The following is a 17,643-nucleotide window of genomic DNA, read 5'->3' on the forward strand; positions in this document are numbered from 1 at the left end:
AATAAATGAAATTCAAAAATCTCAAATTGACAAAAGAAACTTCTTTCATTTTTATCTTTTGCAATATGATTTAAGCACTGCTCAAGCAATGTTTTATCCTTTGAAATTTCCATATATCAATATATACTTAAAAAGCAGTCTCACCCTATTTGGAGAGAAAAACAGCATAAAGATAAGGGGAAATCTCTTAAAGAGGCGAGTCACTACTAACTAGGCTTTCCTGCATACCTTGAAACACTCATGCAGTATACAGTTCCTTCCTCTCCAATTATCAACTCTTTTAAATCAGGCGCTTGCCGGTTAGCTCATTTGGTTGAAGCATGGTGTTAGAACACCAAGGTCAACAGTTCAGATCCCCATACTGGCCAGCTGCACCCCCCCAAAAAATCAATTTTATCAATTCTCCAATTTTTTAAATTTTATCTTCTTTTTCAATTCTCCAATCTTATCAATTCTTTTTAACTTTCTTTTATCTTTCCTAAGTAGTTGCCCACACATAATAGCAGCAATCCTCCTTATCAAACTGATATGGGATGATTTGGTTGTATATGATATTAAAAAATATATTAAAATTTAAAAAATTGTTACAGGTTGGAAACATCCAACTCTATGAAAGGACAACTAATCCAAGTATACACAGTACACCTGCTATTATTTATTTGAAAAAGACCATGAATCTTGGTATTTAACAATTTGAACTCTGATTCAAAGGATAGGAGTTTAAAAAGTTGACCATTGGGCCAGAATGAAGAGGCAAAAAAAAATGAAGTCACATTTGAATCCCATAGTATATGGCTGGCCAGTTAGCTCAGTTGGTTAGAGCACAGTGTTATAACCCCAAGGTCAAGGGTTCAGATCCCCATACTGGCCAGCCACAAAATAAATAGAACCCATAGTATTAACTTCAATCACCTGTGTTAAAGCAACACCTATCACTGTAGCTTTAATTTTAACTAGTTTATTTTTCTCTGTAACCACATTACAATCATCTTACAAATGGTCAAAAGAAATGAGTGAGGGCCGAGCCCGTGGCGCACTTGGTAGAGTGCTGCGCTGGGAGCGCGGCGACGCTCCCGCCGCAGGTTCGGATCCTATATAGGACTGACCAGTGCACTCACTGGCTGAGTGCCGGTCACGAAAAAATGACAAAAAAAAAAAAAAAAAAAAAAAAAGAAATGAGTGAGAGAATAGGTCTGAATCTGCTAAATCCATCTCCAAATTTTAATACTATTTCAATTATATACATGTACATGTAATTTTTTAAGTTAAATATTACTGATGATAGCCCTATATTCAATAACTGACCTAAGGGCTATTTAAATATTCAATATTTGGTGGGTGTTTCTCTCAATGTCTCTTTACACAACAGAAAATTGTTAAACTTTCAAACCTAATAGCTTTGGTTCCTAGTATGACTATTGCTGAAGACATCAGACTATTTCAGGTAAGATATGGAAAAACAGGGTAAATACTCAGAATAAATACTTAGATGTGTGGAAAAAATGAGAAATAGGGCTGGAAAGATAGAAGACTATCACCCCAAGGAGTTTAAACTATATTCTAAAACTCCTTGAAAGGGCCGACCCCGTGGCGCACTTGGGAGAGTGCAGCGCTGGGAGTGCAGCAGTGCTCCCGCCGCGGGTTCAGATCCTATATAAGGATGGCCGGTGCGCTCACTGGCTGAGCGCGGTGCGGCCGGTCACAAAAAGACAGAAAAAATAAATAAATAAATAAAACTCCTTGAAGATATTTTTACAGGTGAATGAGAGAATGGAGTAATGGAAGATACAATGAATCACAGTTCTGATATATAAACACTGACTCTGCTGTGACCTTCTGTGAGACCTAAACAAATTTCACCTTTCTGGGCTTCAATCTCCTCCTCAGTTAGAGAAAGGATTTGAGACAGACTCTAGCAGGCCCCATCCAGTTTTGAAAAATTCTGTGATTTTGACAGAAACTATGCTTTAGGAATATCACATTTGACAGAAGTACTGGAGCTAGAGGAGAAATAAAAAGTACCATATACAGGAAGCAAGAGAGGAAAGCAAATAAAATCTAGCAGTTAGAACTAAAAAACAGATAAAAAGCATCACCAAGTAAGAGAGAGGAAAAAGAGCTTCCTCACTGAAATGAAGGATCGATGATAAGCAATTGGACTAAAAAGACATGAAAGGGCCTGAAAGTTAGGTGAGAGACTTTGGCATGAAAGCTATAAGCAAGATAAAACTATTACTGATGTAATTATCCAAATATGAAGTGCACAGGGTCTAAACATAAAAAAGTGCACAGTAAATTCCAGACACTTTCAAAGGAGATACCAGTAGAATTTAGAAATGGAAAAAACGTAAAAAATTTTTTTAAAAAAGGAATCAAAGGGGAAAAAAAGTCAAGGTTTGATATCCAATTGAGTATGGGGATGAAAAGAAAAGAAAACTAAACATGACAGGTGATGACACCTAGAAATTACTGATTCTCATTATCTGAAAAAGCTCACCACTAAAATTAATCAAGAGTGCTGGCCAGTTAGCTCAGTTGATTAGACAGCAATGTTGATAACACCAAGGTCAACTTGCCAGCCACCCAAAAAAAGAAAAAAAGAAAAAAATCAAATAGTAAAACCATTTAGTGAACAAAACCATGTTAAGTTTTACACATAAGGGAAACAGAGTTAGCAATTTTTATGTTGTTTTCAGGAAAAACTGAATCAGAAATACATGCACAAAGATCAAAATATTTCATGTGAGTTGAATAATTCAGTTAACCTTTTTCTGTTGCATGATCATTGATTTGACACTGACCTCTGATACTAACATATATGGCATATTTCAATGGCTGCATTTGTTTTTAATGGAGTAAAACTGGCACCCATACAATTATGCTCATAAAGCTGTTTTAAGGTCCTTTGTTGAAATTTTTCTCTCAAATTGTATTTGAAGCCACCAGCAGGTAACTTGAGGAGTTATACTAAGGTTAAAATGCTCTCTATTGAGATTAGGTATAAAATAAGGCATACTTTAATTGCCCCAGGATTGAAAAAAATTTTGACTTTGACAGAAATTGACTTGGCTCTGAGAATCGACTCTAATTAAGATGAGAAAATGATTAGTTACAAAAAAAGGGCTTTAAAAGGCAAGAAAATATCAAATATTAAGGAAGTAGTCCAAAATATATCACCTACAAATAAGATATTTTAACCAAAACAATGTCACTGGAGAATTCCATTTAGAACCTACTTCAAGATTTTTATGGGAAATCTAAACCTAGATACTAACAAAATAAGACACCTGCCTATTTATTGAAGTGATGATGTATCAGCAAAATTTTAGATTTTGAAAAATTCCAATTGATAGGTTCAAGAAAATCCATAAATAATTTCATACAGCACAAAAATAAGCTGTTTACAAAATCCCAATATTTTCATTTGGAATCTCTATTCCCAAAAACAGAAAGGGGAAATCTACACTCACTACTGACTTTGTCACTAACAAGTTTTATAAATCTTTGTCTCTTTTGCTCAATCTTAAAATTAAAAAAAACAAAGGAATATAACACACATTCAAATAATTACAAATGTTAAAAGCTATGGACAACAGGATTCTATCATAACAGCTATTTTATTGGCACGATACAAATATGAATCTAAAACAAATATGTAGTAAATAAAGGCCAGCTAAAACATGCTTAAGTTTACCAGAGCATGAATACTTGCTTACAGACACACTAATAATTCCAGTTTCATCAAAACAAGTCAATTTCAGTTTTTCCCATTATTTAACATAGAAAGAAAAATACCTGGATCTGAACTAAACATAATCTGTAATAACTATTTCATATTATTTTCAGTTGTCTACAGAAATAACTGTTGACCTTAAATCACCCAAATCAAGAGTAATTAAAATAAAAACCCTAAAGTATCCATTCCTTTAAGGAGAAAGGTCACCTAGATAACTAATCATTTCCATCAAATTTTAGAACATTCAAGTTAGAAAATCACAGTCTCTCTGCAACTGAGCTCCAATTACAAAACATATTTTAAGAAAGTAAAACTCAGCAAAGATATAGTACAAGACATATCGTAAATAAAAATATATTCTAATAAACAGAATAAGCTTCAACTTTTCTGGGTATGCGAAATCTCACTCTGTAGAATTCTTAGGAAACTCATTCGAAACTCCTAAATAATACTGGTTTATTACATTTAAGAAAAAAACACAAAGCTATGGGCTGACCAGTTAGCGCAGTGTTATAACTCCAAGGGCAAGGCTTCAGATCATCATATTGGCCAGCTGCCCCCCAAGCAAAAACAGAAAACAAAATCGAAGCTACAGAAAGGAAGTTAAATGTTTTAAGATGCAACCAATAAGTCGAGAAATGGTTTAAAAAAAAAAAATTCGTCCTAAGAAAATTGGGACGAAATATATTGAAACAGTTTCAGTGACATTTTTCACTGACTTTATTCTGAAAATGGCATTTTGTTTACTTTACTTTGAAAATGTAAAAGTTAATTTACTGCGTTTCCAACTATTTATTTTTCCTCTGCCTGGTAATTAAATTCTTTAGAGTCAGTTTTTCTACTTTGAATTCACATAAGTGAAAACCACAGTCATGTATAACTTTCCATAAAGTATGGCTTTTTAATACATTTACTTTTTTCTTTGTCTTTATTTTTATCTTTTTACTTCTAAATATAACTTTTGAATACTAAAGCCTTAATATGACAACTAAGGTATAGCGTATTTAATAAATGAGTGAGGGCCGGCCTGTGGCTCACTCGGGAAAGTGTGGTGCTGGTAACACCAAGGCCACGGGTTTGGATCCCTATATAGGGATGGCCGGTTAGTTCACTTTGGTGAGCGTGGTGCTGACAACACCAAGTCAGGGGTTAAGATCCCCTTACCAGTCATCTTCTAAAAATACATACATACATACATACATACATACATATATACATACATACATAAATGAGTGGCTGCTAATCCCTAAAATAATTAAATCAATTAAAAGTTAATCAATTTAAAGTACTTAAAAACTATTAAACTATCCCAACTGCTGTAAAAAACAGCTTTTTTGCTGGTTAACCTGTGAATTTTTAAAAGGAGCTTCACAGATAAACTTAAAGAATACATCATTGGCAAGCATTTAACATATCACACGTAGCCTAATTCACATGGTTTTAACAGGTCCCCCCCACATATTTACAGTACATGTGTTCAGTTGCCTGACCTGGCTGTGATACCGCAGTGGCTGTAAACTGAGTAGCCCATGGCGGATTCTTCTGTCCTCCAAACTGAGCCATGATGCAAGGGGAAAAAAACCTTCGCTTGTTTGTCTTCTATAGCAGCGATCTATTAAGAAAGGATCCACATTTTAAAGTTCAACCAAACTACAAATATCACAAAAGGATATTTTAAAGAAATGTTTACTGTATCAAGGACAACATATAACTAAGTAGAAATAACGACTGGAGCAGAAAGAGAACAAATGAACATATGAAAACCATTTTACATTAAGTAGATCACCAAAAGTAAAGAAAAGCACTTCTTTCTACGACTACGAACTGTCACATTTAGACGGAAGGCTATCTGCTGTACCTAACCAATTGCTTGCGGAAAGTAGTTCACAACTTTATATTCACAGGAAATACAGCCTGCGTGTTTCTTTCGGCAAAGGGCTGGGAAGTGAGGCCAGAGCAGTAGTGAAACCAATAACGGAAACTGGGACGAGACCCCGAATAAAGATATTTAATAAGATCACTTAAATAACAAACATCTCTCTACTTTCTCGAGGGGGGAAGGAACCGAGGGCTTCTTTTCCCTCCGTGCCTCGAGGGGAAAAGCAGTTGAGATAACGGATGCCTCTTAAAGAACCACCGCGAAGACCCCTCCCGCGAAAGTCCGGCGTGACAAGGCGCAGACCTTCGCCCGCGCCCCGGCTCCCGCCGCCCCGACTCGGCAGGGCCAGAGCTCTGCCATCCTTCTTCCTCCGGCCTCAGCTCCTCGCGGGCCGCAGACCACCTAACGAGGAATCTACCGCCCCACGACACCAGATGAAGCGCCAACAGGGGGATACTGAGAGCCCTGGTCCCCTTAATGCCCGGGCGGGACGGAGAAAGCCTCCATCCCCAACACCCAAGCAGCCCGCGCGCGGCCCCGATGCTCCAGGCCCGGATGCCGGGAAGCTAAAACTGCAGTAGCTCGGAAACTAGAGGGGCAGCCCCGCCAGGACGAGGCCGAGAGGCGCTGGGGACACCCAAGGGCCTCGGGGAAAAAGCGCGGTGGTGGGGGAGGGGCCGGCCGCGCGGGGCCTGCTCCGGCCGGCACAAAAGGGACCGCGTCCCTCCCGCCCTAGTCCCACGAGAGCCCCACCGTCGCCGGACCGCGGCCGCCGTGCTACCAAAACGTCCGTTCCCGGTCCCTCCGCGGACCCGATAGGATGTTAAGAACCCCGGCTCGGCCGCCCGCCGTTCCAGCTGCACGGACCAGACCTTCACCTGAGTCGGGTCCCGGCTAACACCGAAGCCATTTCAAACCCGTCAGCCTCAGGCGCATGCGCCAACTTCCCCCTCTTTCTCCACGCCACTTCTCTCCTCCCCATCTCCCGGAGGAACGGCGCTTACGGGTTGACGTTCTACGTGCGCGCGCCCCGGCCCACTCTCAGTACGCCGGCCGCTTTCCCTACGCGACTAGAACGAGAGCGCGCCTAAGAAGGGTTGCCTTGGCTTCACTTAACTCTGAGCTGGCTACGTCTTTGCGCTGGCTCTGGGAGAAAGGATTTATGAGGGTGGGAAGGCGAAAAGGACGGTCACGTGATCCCATCGGGGCTGCCGCCATTTTATGTTTTTTCCTTTTTTTTTTTTCTCCTAGTTAAATTACTTGGGAGAATGGATATATCCTGTAACATCTTCTCAGCTTTTTTGAAAAATCGGAATAAAATTCGCCTATTCAGTTCACTGTTTAAAATATTTTAGGGCTGTCCGGTTAGTTCAGTTCGTTAGAAGGCAGTGGTGGTAACACCAAGGTCAAGGGTTCGGATCCCTGGCCAGCCACCTAAATAAATAAATAAAAATAAAATATTTTAAAGTGTACAATTCAGTGGCTTTTTGTATACTCATATTCATAGGGTTGTGCAACCATCAGCATGAATACTACCAGAACTTTTCATCACCTGAGAAAGAAACCTGTAACTATTAACCAGTAACACTCTAATGCCTGACGTTTTATATAAATAGAATCATACAATATGTGCCCTTTTGTGTGTGCCTGGGTTCTTGGACTTAGCACGTAGTTCTCAAGGTTTATCCATGTTGTAGCATGTATTAGTACTTCATTCCATTTTATGGCCAACATTGCTGTTTTACAGATATAGGGAGCTTTCTCTTTTACCTATAGCTAGCAGCAATTTGGTACAGCAGCACAGCCTTGTAACACTAAGGTCAAGGGTTGGTATCCCCATACCTTCCAGCTGCCACCCAAAAAAAAAAAAAGAAAATGTGAAGTATGTCTTTGTGGACAAAGATGAAACTTACTTTTTCCTTTGTACCTGATCCCTCCAGAATTTGGAACTATTAGTGAGTATTCTTATTTTCATGATAGTAATTTGCATGAGTTCAATAAGAATCTGCTCTACTTGTAACAGGACATAATTGTAAATATTAGCAAGGTTTTGACTAGAATGTCATACTTTCAAATATGACCAGACCACTTTAAGAAACTAAGGTTGACCTTAAGGAGCCAATAAAGTACCTTGGGAAAAAACTGACCTTGTATACATGGACATGGTTGCCTTATAGGTGAGTAAAGGATGTCACTTGCTGGCATACCCAGGAACCCTGATACTTTTGGGGTTAAGATACTTTAAGCTCTTGAGAGGAATTCACCCAACTCTATAGGTACTAAAGACAAAATTGGATGACAAGTCCTTAGTTTGCCTTCCTAGCCTCAAGAGGCTTTAATTAAATGAATTAATTAATTAGGCAGCTGACCAGTACAGGGATCAAACCCAGTTCGGTGTTATCAGCACTATGCTCAACCAACCGAGCCAACTGGCCAGCCTCAAGAGGCTTTTAAAAGTCCAATCTGACATTCCTCATGAAAACTTCCAGCAGAGCAAACTTAAAGGAGTGCCTATACTTGTTATTATTCTTGCTGTACTTCTATGAGGGTATTTCAAAAAGTTCCTGGAAAAAAACGATTAGAATATATTATGGGAGGGGGGGGCAGCCGGTTAACTCAGTTGGTGCTGGTAACACCATGGTCTAGGGTTTGATCCCTGTACCGACCAGCTGCCAGAAAAACCAAACCAAAACAAAACAAAAGATAATATGAATCTTTCCATGAATATTTTGAGGTACTCGTGTAAATAATCAGGCCAAGTTTAATGACATTAGACTTATTTTTACAAACAAATTAGTCTTACTTTGATCATCCTTGATAAAATGAGGGTGAATATAGACAGAAAAATCATTTCAGTGGAAAACTATAGTACACCCTCATGGGCATCAAATTTTAGTCTTGTTCAGTGTCTTTGAGGTCTCCCTGCCACCTAAACTGTATACTGAATTCTTCTGGTTTCCTCCAGTGTTTCACTATGACTCTCCAAACTGTTTCCAATTTTTCCTTCACTCTTCTGGCTTAGAGTCATGAGCATCTAAAATCACCCGTCTTCCCACAGCTATGCAAGCTGAAACTGGACAACTTTTTAAAAATCTAAAAGAAATCACCTTCGTGCTTGCTCCTTGGTGGTTGGTCACTCAGAGAATTCACCAGAAACACCCTATGGCATCATCAGAGATGTTTGAATTGCAAACCAGAAATCTATTGGATTGCTACTGTTATCCATAGGGCAAACATCTAGAAATCTTCTTGACTGGCTGCACTGTAAACTCAGAAACTGGATTTCCAACTATCAATCTTTGTGTTTTTAAAAAATTTTCATAGAAATTCCCCTCATTAAATCCCCAACTGCTAGCATCATCCAGAAAATATTTCGTACTGCCAAGTTCCAGCAGATGATTCAGCTGGTCATTAATGAACAAAGATGACCGAGGGCTGGCTGGTTAGCTCAGTTGGTTAGGGCACAATGTTGTAACAAAAGGTCAAAGGTTCATATCCCCATTCTGGCCAACCACCAGAAAAAAAAAAAAAAAAAAAAAATGACCAAATGAGAAAGTGGACAAGAGAAATGTCTCTTCTTTCCTGGAAAAGAGGGGGACTGAGAAAAAAGATTCTCTGCTTGACAATATTCTGAAATTTCCCCTAGGCCCATCTGTGCACTTCTCTGTGAAATACAATTTTAGCAAAGTACCCTACTAAGAGAATTTGGCAAGAACCCCACCCCCTCAATATCTGAGTTCTTCACCTGCCACCACCTTCCAGGTGATGTCTGATCACCCTGTACTGTCTTCAGCAAAAATCCTGTTAGAAGGGTTTAGCCAGAATCCCTCTACATCTGATGTTGCCTCTTAATCATTTTCTATCCTCTACCCCCCAACCTGCACATTCCCACCTGCCCATGCTGAATTCAGAGTTTAGCCCAATCTCTTTCCTCCACTCCAAAATCCCATTGCAGTGGTCCCTATACCTATCGTGATGGTCCTGAATAGAGTTTTTCTTTATTGTAGTTTAACAAGTGTCATTGAAAAAATGTTTTCTTTAGCAATATGGATATACCACACCTTGTTTCTCCACTTGTCAGTTGATCTTTTGGGTTGCTTCCACCTTTGAGCTATTATGAATAATGCTGCTATCAACTGAAGGAAACCAGAATATGTCAACCCAAAATGTGCCTTTTTGACATAAGAATTATTTTGAGCTGAAGGCAATTAAGAAGCAGGAAATACTCCCTAAACCCTCTCCCTTTTTGCCTAATGGCAGGATATAAATTTTCCTTTACTGGAAACAGCTCTGAGACTGCACTAGAGGAACCTGGAAACAAACTTTACCCCTTTAGTTTCCCCTATATAGTTACCTTCCCACAGTTTTCTGCCCTTTGAAGCCTCAAACCATTTTCCTTTGTCCTGACATTTTTCTTTAAATTTATTGTTCCTTTGTTATTATGGTATATAAACCCAGGTTCTTTTTTTCCTTTTCATGGCTGGCCATCATAAGGATCTGAACACTTGATCTCGGTTTTACAACACTGCACTCTCACCAGTTGAGCTAACTGGACAGACGAGAAGCCCACGTTCTAATCAAATCTTTGAGTTACTGCATCCTGTTTCTCTTATGTATATATGAGCTAAACATGTTAATAAGCTTCTGTGGGTTTTTCTCTCATTAATCTGTCTTTTGCTACAGAGCCCCAGCCAAGAACCTAGAAGAGCAGAAGGAAAAGAGATTTTTCCTTCCTACAGAACATTCAGTACAACTTTTTGTTTGAACTCCTGTTTTCAATTCTCTTGGGTACATACCTAGGAATGGAATTCTGGATCATATGATAATTCTATATTTAACTTTTTGAATAACTGCCTAATTGTGTTTACAGTGGCTACAGCATTTTACATTCCCACAAGAAATGTAGCACATCCTTGCCAACCCTTGCTATTTTCCTTTTTATATTTTCATTGTCATTTTTTTATTTGTAGCCAACAAAGATGTCAAGCATCTTTTCATGTGCTTATTGGATATTTATTTATCTTCCTTGGAGACATTTCTGTTCAAGTCTTTGTCCTTTTTTTTTTTTTGCAAATTTTTTTATTGTGGTAAAATATATATAGCATAAAATTGATCATTTTAACCAATTTTAAGTATATGATTCGGTGACACTAGGTCTATTCACAGTGCTGTGCAACCATCACATTTGCCCAATTTTAAATCTGGTTGTTTTCTGATAGATATTGAGTTGTAAGAGTTATTTATATATTCTGTATACTATATCCTTATCAGAGATATTATTTGTAGATATTTTCTCCTATTCTGTGGGTCGCTTTTTACTTTCTTGAAAGTAACTTTTCATGAACAAAACTTACTAATCTTTTTTATTTTGGCAGCTGGCCAGTAAAGGTATCCAAACCATTGGCCTTGGTGTTATCAACACTGTGCTCTAACCAACTCAGCTAACTGGCCAGCCCTAAAACTTATTAATTTTGCTCAAGTCAAACTTAACTATTTTTTTCTTTTGTTGCTTTTGCTTTTAGTATCTAAGAATCCATTGCCAAATCCAAAGTCATGAAGATTTATCCCTATGTTCTAAGTTCTAAGAGTTTTACAGTTTTGCTCCAACATTTAGATCATTGATCCATTTTTAATTAATTAATTAATTTTTTTTTTTTGCACCCTTGACCTTGGTGTTATAACACTGAGCTCTAACCAACTGAACTAACCGGCCACCTCTCATATGAATTTTAATGTCATGTTGTCCAGTTCTACAAAAATGACAGAATTTTGGTATGGATTACATTGAATCTATAGATCATTTTGAGGACTATTGCTATCTTAATAATATTAAGTCTCCATTCCATGAACATGGGATGTCTTTTACTCAAGTCTTGTTTAATTTTTTTCAACAATGTTTATAGATTTTAGTGTAAAACTCTTGCACCTCCTTGGTTAAATTTATTCCCGAAGTATTTCATTATTTTTGATGCTATCATAAATGAAATTATTTTCTTGGCTTCATTTTTGCATTGTTCATTGCTACTGTATAGAAATAATTAATTTCCGGGCTGAGCCCGTGGCGCACTCGGGAGAGTGCGGCGCTGGGAGCACAGCAACACTCCCGCCGCAGGTTTGGATCCTATATAGGAATGGCCAGTGCACTCACTGGCTGAGTGCCGGTCACAAAAAAGACAAAAAAAAAAAAAAGAAAGAAAGAAATAATTAATTTCAGTGGTGTTGGTTTTGTATCTTGCAACTTTGTTGAATTTACTAGCTCTGATTTTTTTTGTGTGTGGATTCTTTAGTATTTTCAGTATATAAGATAGTGTTATCTGTGAATTGAGATAGTTTTACTTCTTTTTTTTCCCAATATGAATGCTTTTTATTTCTTTTTTTAGCCTAATTTCCCTGGCTAGAACTTCCATACAATGTTGAATAGAAGTGATAAGATAGGATATCCTTGTCTTGTTTGTGATCTTAGGGAGAAAGCTGTAGTCTTAACCATTAAGTAAAGCTTTAGTCTTTACCTTTACATTAGCTGCAGGTTTTTCACAGATGCCCTTTTTCAGCTTGAGGATGTTCCTATTTCTAGTTTATTGAGTGTTTTCATCATGAAAGGGTTTGGATACTGTCAAATGTTTTTCCAACATCAATTGAGATGATCATGTGGATTTTCCTTCATTCTATCAATATGGTGCATTACAGTGATTGATTTTTGTATATTTATCCACTCTTGCATTTCTGGGATAAATCCCTCTAAGTAATGGTATATAATCCTTATAATATGCAACTGGATTTGGTTTGCTAGTATTTTGTTGGAGACCTTTGCATATATATTCATAAGGGCTAACTACACAGACAATTTTTGACAGTTTTGTTGTCATGTCTTTGACTGGCTTTGGTGTCAGAGTAATACTAGGCTTACAGAATGAGTTAGGAAGTGTTCCCTCTATTTCTTAGAAGCATTTGAGAACAGTTAAGCATTTGAGAACAATTAGTTCTTCTTTAAATATTTGATAGAATTCACCAAGTGAAGCTATCTGGCCTTAAACTTAGAGTGTGTATGTGTGAGTGTGTATAGTACTGTATTTTGATTGCTGATTTAATCATTTTACTTATAATAGTTCTATTCAGATTATCTGTTCTTGAGTCAGTTTTAGTGGTTTGTGTATTTCTAAGAATTTGACATTTTCATCAAAGCTATCTCATTTATAGATATACAACTGTTAACAGTATTCTCTTCTTTTTATTTTTGTAAGGTCAGTAGTAATGTCCCCACTTTTATTCCTGATTTTAGTCATTTGAGCCTTCTTTTTTCTTTCTTTTTTTTTTTTTTTTCTTTTTTTGTGACCGGTAAGGGGAATGCAACCCTTGGCTTGGTGTCACCCACACCATGCTCACGAGCGCACCAGCCATCCCTATGTAGGATCCGAACCCGCCACACTCTCCCGAGTGAGCCACGGGGTCGGCCCATGAGCCTTCTTTTTTCTCATGGTCAGTCAGGTAAAGTTTTGTCAAGCTTATTGATCCTCTCAAATAGCCAACTTTTGGTTTTGTTGATTTTCTCTATTGTTTTTGTATCTCTATTTCATTTATCTCCACTCTATCTTCATTATTTCCTTCTTTTCTGCCTATTTTGGGTTTATTTTGCTGTTTGTTTTCTAGTTCCTTAAAGCGTAATCCATCACACTCTGAGAATGCATCTCACAGTCTATGATACAGTACAACTGACAGCAACTTTTAACTTGTGGTACATAAAATGCATCTTAGAGTGACGCAAATATGGTAAATATCCTTTTCTCATTTTTTACACAAATTCTGTCTCTTTTTAAATAATACATCTTGAAAATTGTTCCATATCCAAATAAAAAGTGCTTTCCTGTTATTTTTACCAGCTAAGTAATATTCTTTTATATGAATTTACCATAATATATTTATCCAATCCTCAGCTGATGGGTATTTGGGCCCTTTTTTACCTTTTACTCTCATAAGCAATGCTGCAATAAACAATCTCAGTTATGTCATTTTACTCATGTAATATATATCAGTAGAATACTTTCTTAGAAATTAGAGTGCTTGGTCACAGATTTTGTGCATTTATAATTTTAATACCTATTGCCAATTTTACTTCCTTAAGAGTTATATCAATTTATACTTCCACCAGCACTGTATGAGAGCACCTGTTTTTCCACACCCCCGCCAAATAGTATAGTTTCCAATGTTTAAGGCTGCTAATAGGTGAATAATGGTGCTTTATAGCATAACAAGCCATCACAAAATGTAGTGGCTTAAAATAACAACTTCTTAATATCTGTTGGCTCTGTGGGATGAATGGGCTCAGCTGGATGGTTATTACTTAAGGTCTCTCATGTGCTTGCAGACAGACAGCAGCCAGAACTGGTGTCATCTGATTCCAGCAGACCTGAGGTTGTTTCGTGACTCACATATCAGGCACTGGCTCTCCTTCCAGCAGATCAGCCTGGCCTTCTTTCATAATAGCCCAGGGCTCCAAAATGAAGAAAGGGACACTGCTAGCTCATATTCAACAGGTAGAATAGGTGCCACCTCTCCATGGGGAAATGGCGTGCACAAACAGGGAGGAAAAGAGTAGATTTGGTATCTTAATATAGTTTTATTATTTTCCTTGCTATGGGAGAGAATATCTTTTCATCTGTGTAAGAGACATTTATATTTCCTTTTCTATTAACCAATTGTTCATATTCTTTGTCCTTTTTCTTTTCTTTTTTTTTTTTTTTTTTGTGACCGGGCCGCACCAAGCACACCGGCCATCCCTATATAGGATCCGAACCCGCGGCGGGAGCGCTACAGCGCTCCCAGCGCCGCACTCTCCCAAGTGCGCCACAGGGTCGGCCCTTCTTTGTCCTTTTTCTGTTAGGCCACTGATACTTTTCTTATTAATTTTTGGGAGTTCATTATCTTAGTCCTTTGTCATATGAGCTGCAAATATTTTGTTAGTTTTTATTTTGTTTTAATTAATTAGTTTTAATTGATACATTGTAATTGCACATTTTTCCTTGTTTTTCATTTTTGTTCATTTTTTCTTCTTTTGTTGTCTTGCTTTTATTCTTCATAATTGTACATATTTATGAGATATGTTTGATGTTTTGATACATATATATGCTGTTTAATGATCAGGTCAGGTCAGAGTAGTTAGCATCTCCATCACCTCATGCATTTATCATTTCTTTGTGGTGAGAACATTCAAAAAAAGCCTTTGTTCTAGCTATAATGTAATATACAAAACCTAACTGTTAGCCATAGTCACCTTACTGTGCAATAGAACATCAGAATTTATTCCTCCTATTTAATTGTAATTTTGTACCCATTGGCCAACCTTTCCCTGTTTTCCCTTACCCCTGCCCTCTCTAGTCTCTGGTACCCAGTGTTCTACTCTCTGCCTCTGTAATTTCAATTTTTTGTTATTCTACATACGAGTGAGATCATGTGGTATTTGTCTTTCCATGCCCGACTTATTTCACTTAATATAATATCCTCTAATTCCATCAACATTGCAGAAAATGACAGGATTTTATTCTTTTTTTATGGCTGAATAGTATTCTACAGTATACATATACCACATTTTATTTTTAAAATTCATTCGTCTGTTGTTGGACACTTAGATTGGTTCCATATCTTGGCTATTGTAAATAGAGCTGAAATAAACACGGCAGTGTAGATATATCTTTGACATATTGATTTCATTTCCACCAGATATACACAGTAACAAGATTGCTGGATCTGGATCATATGGTAGTTCCATTTTTAATTTTTTGAGGAACCTCCATACTGTTTTCCATAATGGCTATACTAGTTTACACTCACGCCACCAGTGTTCTTTTCTTTTTTCTACACATCCTCACCAACACTTCTTGTCTTTTGTCTTTTTGATAATAGCCATTCTTTTTTTTTTTTTTTTTTTTTTTAAAGATGACCAGTAAGGGGATTTTAACCCTTGACTTGGTGTTGTCAGCACCACGCTCACCCAGTGAGCCACGGGCCAGCCCTGATAATAGCCGTTCTAACTGGAATGTGATGGTATTTCATACTGGTTTTGATTTGCATTTCCTTGATGATGAGTGAAGTTGAGCATTTTTTCATTACCTGTTGGCTATTTGTATGTCTTCTTTTGAGAAATGTCTGTTAAGATCCTTTGTCCATTTCTTAATTGGGTTATTCAGTTTTTTGCTGTTGAGTTGTTTAAGTTCCTTATATATTCTTGATATTAGGCCCCTGTTAGATGTACAATTCACAAATACTTTCTCCCATTGTCAATTGTCTCTTCACTCTGTTAACAGATTCCTTTGATGTGCAAAAGCTTTTTAGTTTGATGTAATCCCATTTGTCAATTTTTGTTGCTTGTGCTTTTGATGTCTTATTTTTAAAATTCTTGCCCATCCCCATTTCATGATCATTTTTACTGTTTTCTTCATAGGTTCATAGTTTGGAGTTTAACACTTAGGTCTTTAATTCATTTACAGTTTTTTTTTTTTTCCTAGGGTGAGAGGTAGGGGTCTTTTTTTAGGGGGGAGGTTTGCTGTGCAGATGTTTTTACTTTTATTTTTATGTTGTTACATTTATAATTTTTTCTTTCATGCCTCCTGAAAGCCTTTTGTATTCTGACATTATAAAAATAAATTTTCCTATTGTTTTTCTACAACTTTTATGGTTTTATTTTTTAAGTTTAAGTTTTCAATCCATTTAGAATTTATCCTATGATAAGGAATGAGGTGAGACCCCAACTTTATTTTTTTCCAACTAGCCATTGAATAATCCTTCATTTCCCCACTGATTTGAAATCCACCCTTAAAATATAGTAAATGTCAGGCTGGCCCCGTGGCTCATTCGGGAGAGTGCGGCGCTGGGAGCACAGCAGCGCTCCTGCCACAGGTTTGGATCCTATATAGGGATGGCCGGTGCGCTCACTGGCTGAGCGCGGTGCAGGCGACACCAAGCCAAGGGTTGCAATCCCCTTACCGGTCACACACAAAAAAAATATATATATATAGTAAATGTCCATATGTATTTAGGTTTATTTCCAGATTTCTGTTCTACCTATGGATCTATTGATCACATTAGTACCATATTCTTTCAATTATTGCAACTTTCTAAAATATTTAAATTTTTTTTTTTTTTTTTTTTTTTTCCGGTGACCGGCGCTCAGCCAGGGAGTGCACCGATCATCCTTATATAGGATCTGAACCCGCGGCGGCGGGAGCGTCGCCGCGCTGCTAGCGCAGCACGCTACCGAGTGCGCCACGGGCTCAGCCCTAAAATATTTAAATTTTAATACATAGTAGGACCAGCATCTCTTCATTACTCTCTGTTCTCCTCCCCTACCCCTTATTCATTTTTCCATATGAATGTTAAAGTAAGTTTGTCTTATTCTCCAAAAAAATCCTGTTAGTGGCATTTTAATGAGGATTACTCTAAACATCTGGATTAACTTAGTGATAATTAATTGCCAGCCATGAATCCTAACAGAAATTTTATCTCATTTTTATTCCAAGCTGGTGAAATTGGACTTAGTGAGAACATCTCTCACCCACACCCCTATCCAGAGGTTGGTGCAGTTTGAAATCAGGAAGAAGCAGATTTCTTTCTTTCTTTTTCTTCTTCTTCTTCTTCTTCTTTTTTTTTTTTTTTTTTGTGGGTAGCCAGTACACAGCCCTGATTTCATTTTATACAAGGTATTGGAGCATGTACCTTTAAAAGGTGAGGTCAGGGCCGAGCCCGTGGCGCACTTGGTAGAGTGCTGCGCTGGCAGTGCGGCGACACTCCCGCCGCGGGTTCGGATCCTATATAGGACTGACCGGTGCACTCACTGGCTGAGTGCCGGTCACGAAAAAACGACAAAAAAAAAAAAAAAAAGGTGAGGTCAAAGTCACAGGGAAGATTGCTGATCACAGTGTAGGAATTCCAGAGGACTTCTTATCAGGGTGGGAAGAAACGTCAGGGACTAAATGATCAGGTCACAAAGATAATACAGAGCAGCACAAGGACCACTCAATACAGACCACCAAAGAGA

The 17,643-nt window shown here is 37.8% G+C and overlaps 1 protein-coding gene across 5 annotated transcripts in view; it reads right to left on the minus strand.

Annotated features, from left to right (window-relative positions):
• Positions 1–6,581, minus strand: part of CCAR1 (cell division cycle and apoptosis regulator 1) — a 51,512-nt gene extending 44,931 nt beyond the window's left edge. For 3 of the 5 annotated variants that reach the window (XM_063102821.1, XM_063102820.1, XM_063102817.1), the window contains exons 1-2: positions 6,369–6,581; positions 5,227–5,348 (exon numbers count right to left, since the gene is read on the minus strand). In XM_063102821.1, coding sequence (XP_062958891.1) covers positions 5,227–5,299 — 73 coding nt within the window. In that variant the 5' untranslated portion in view covers positions 5,300–5,348; positions 6,369–6,581. The remainder of the gene's footprint in view (positions 1–5,226; positions 5,349–6,368) is intronic. The other 2 variants (XM_063102818.1, XM_063102819.1) reach the window with 2 other exon arrangements.
• Between the last annotated feature and the right edge of the window lie 11,062 nt (positions 6,582–17,643).

This window comes from Cynocephalus volans, chromosome 7 (genome assembly GCF_027409185.1).
Source record: "Cynocephalus volans isolate mCynVol1 chromosome 7, mCynVol1.pri, whole genome shotgun sequence".
NCBI lineage: Eukaryota > Metazoa > Chordata > Mammalia > Dermoptera > Cynocephalidae > Cynocephalus > Cynocephalus volans.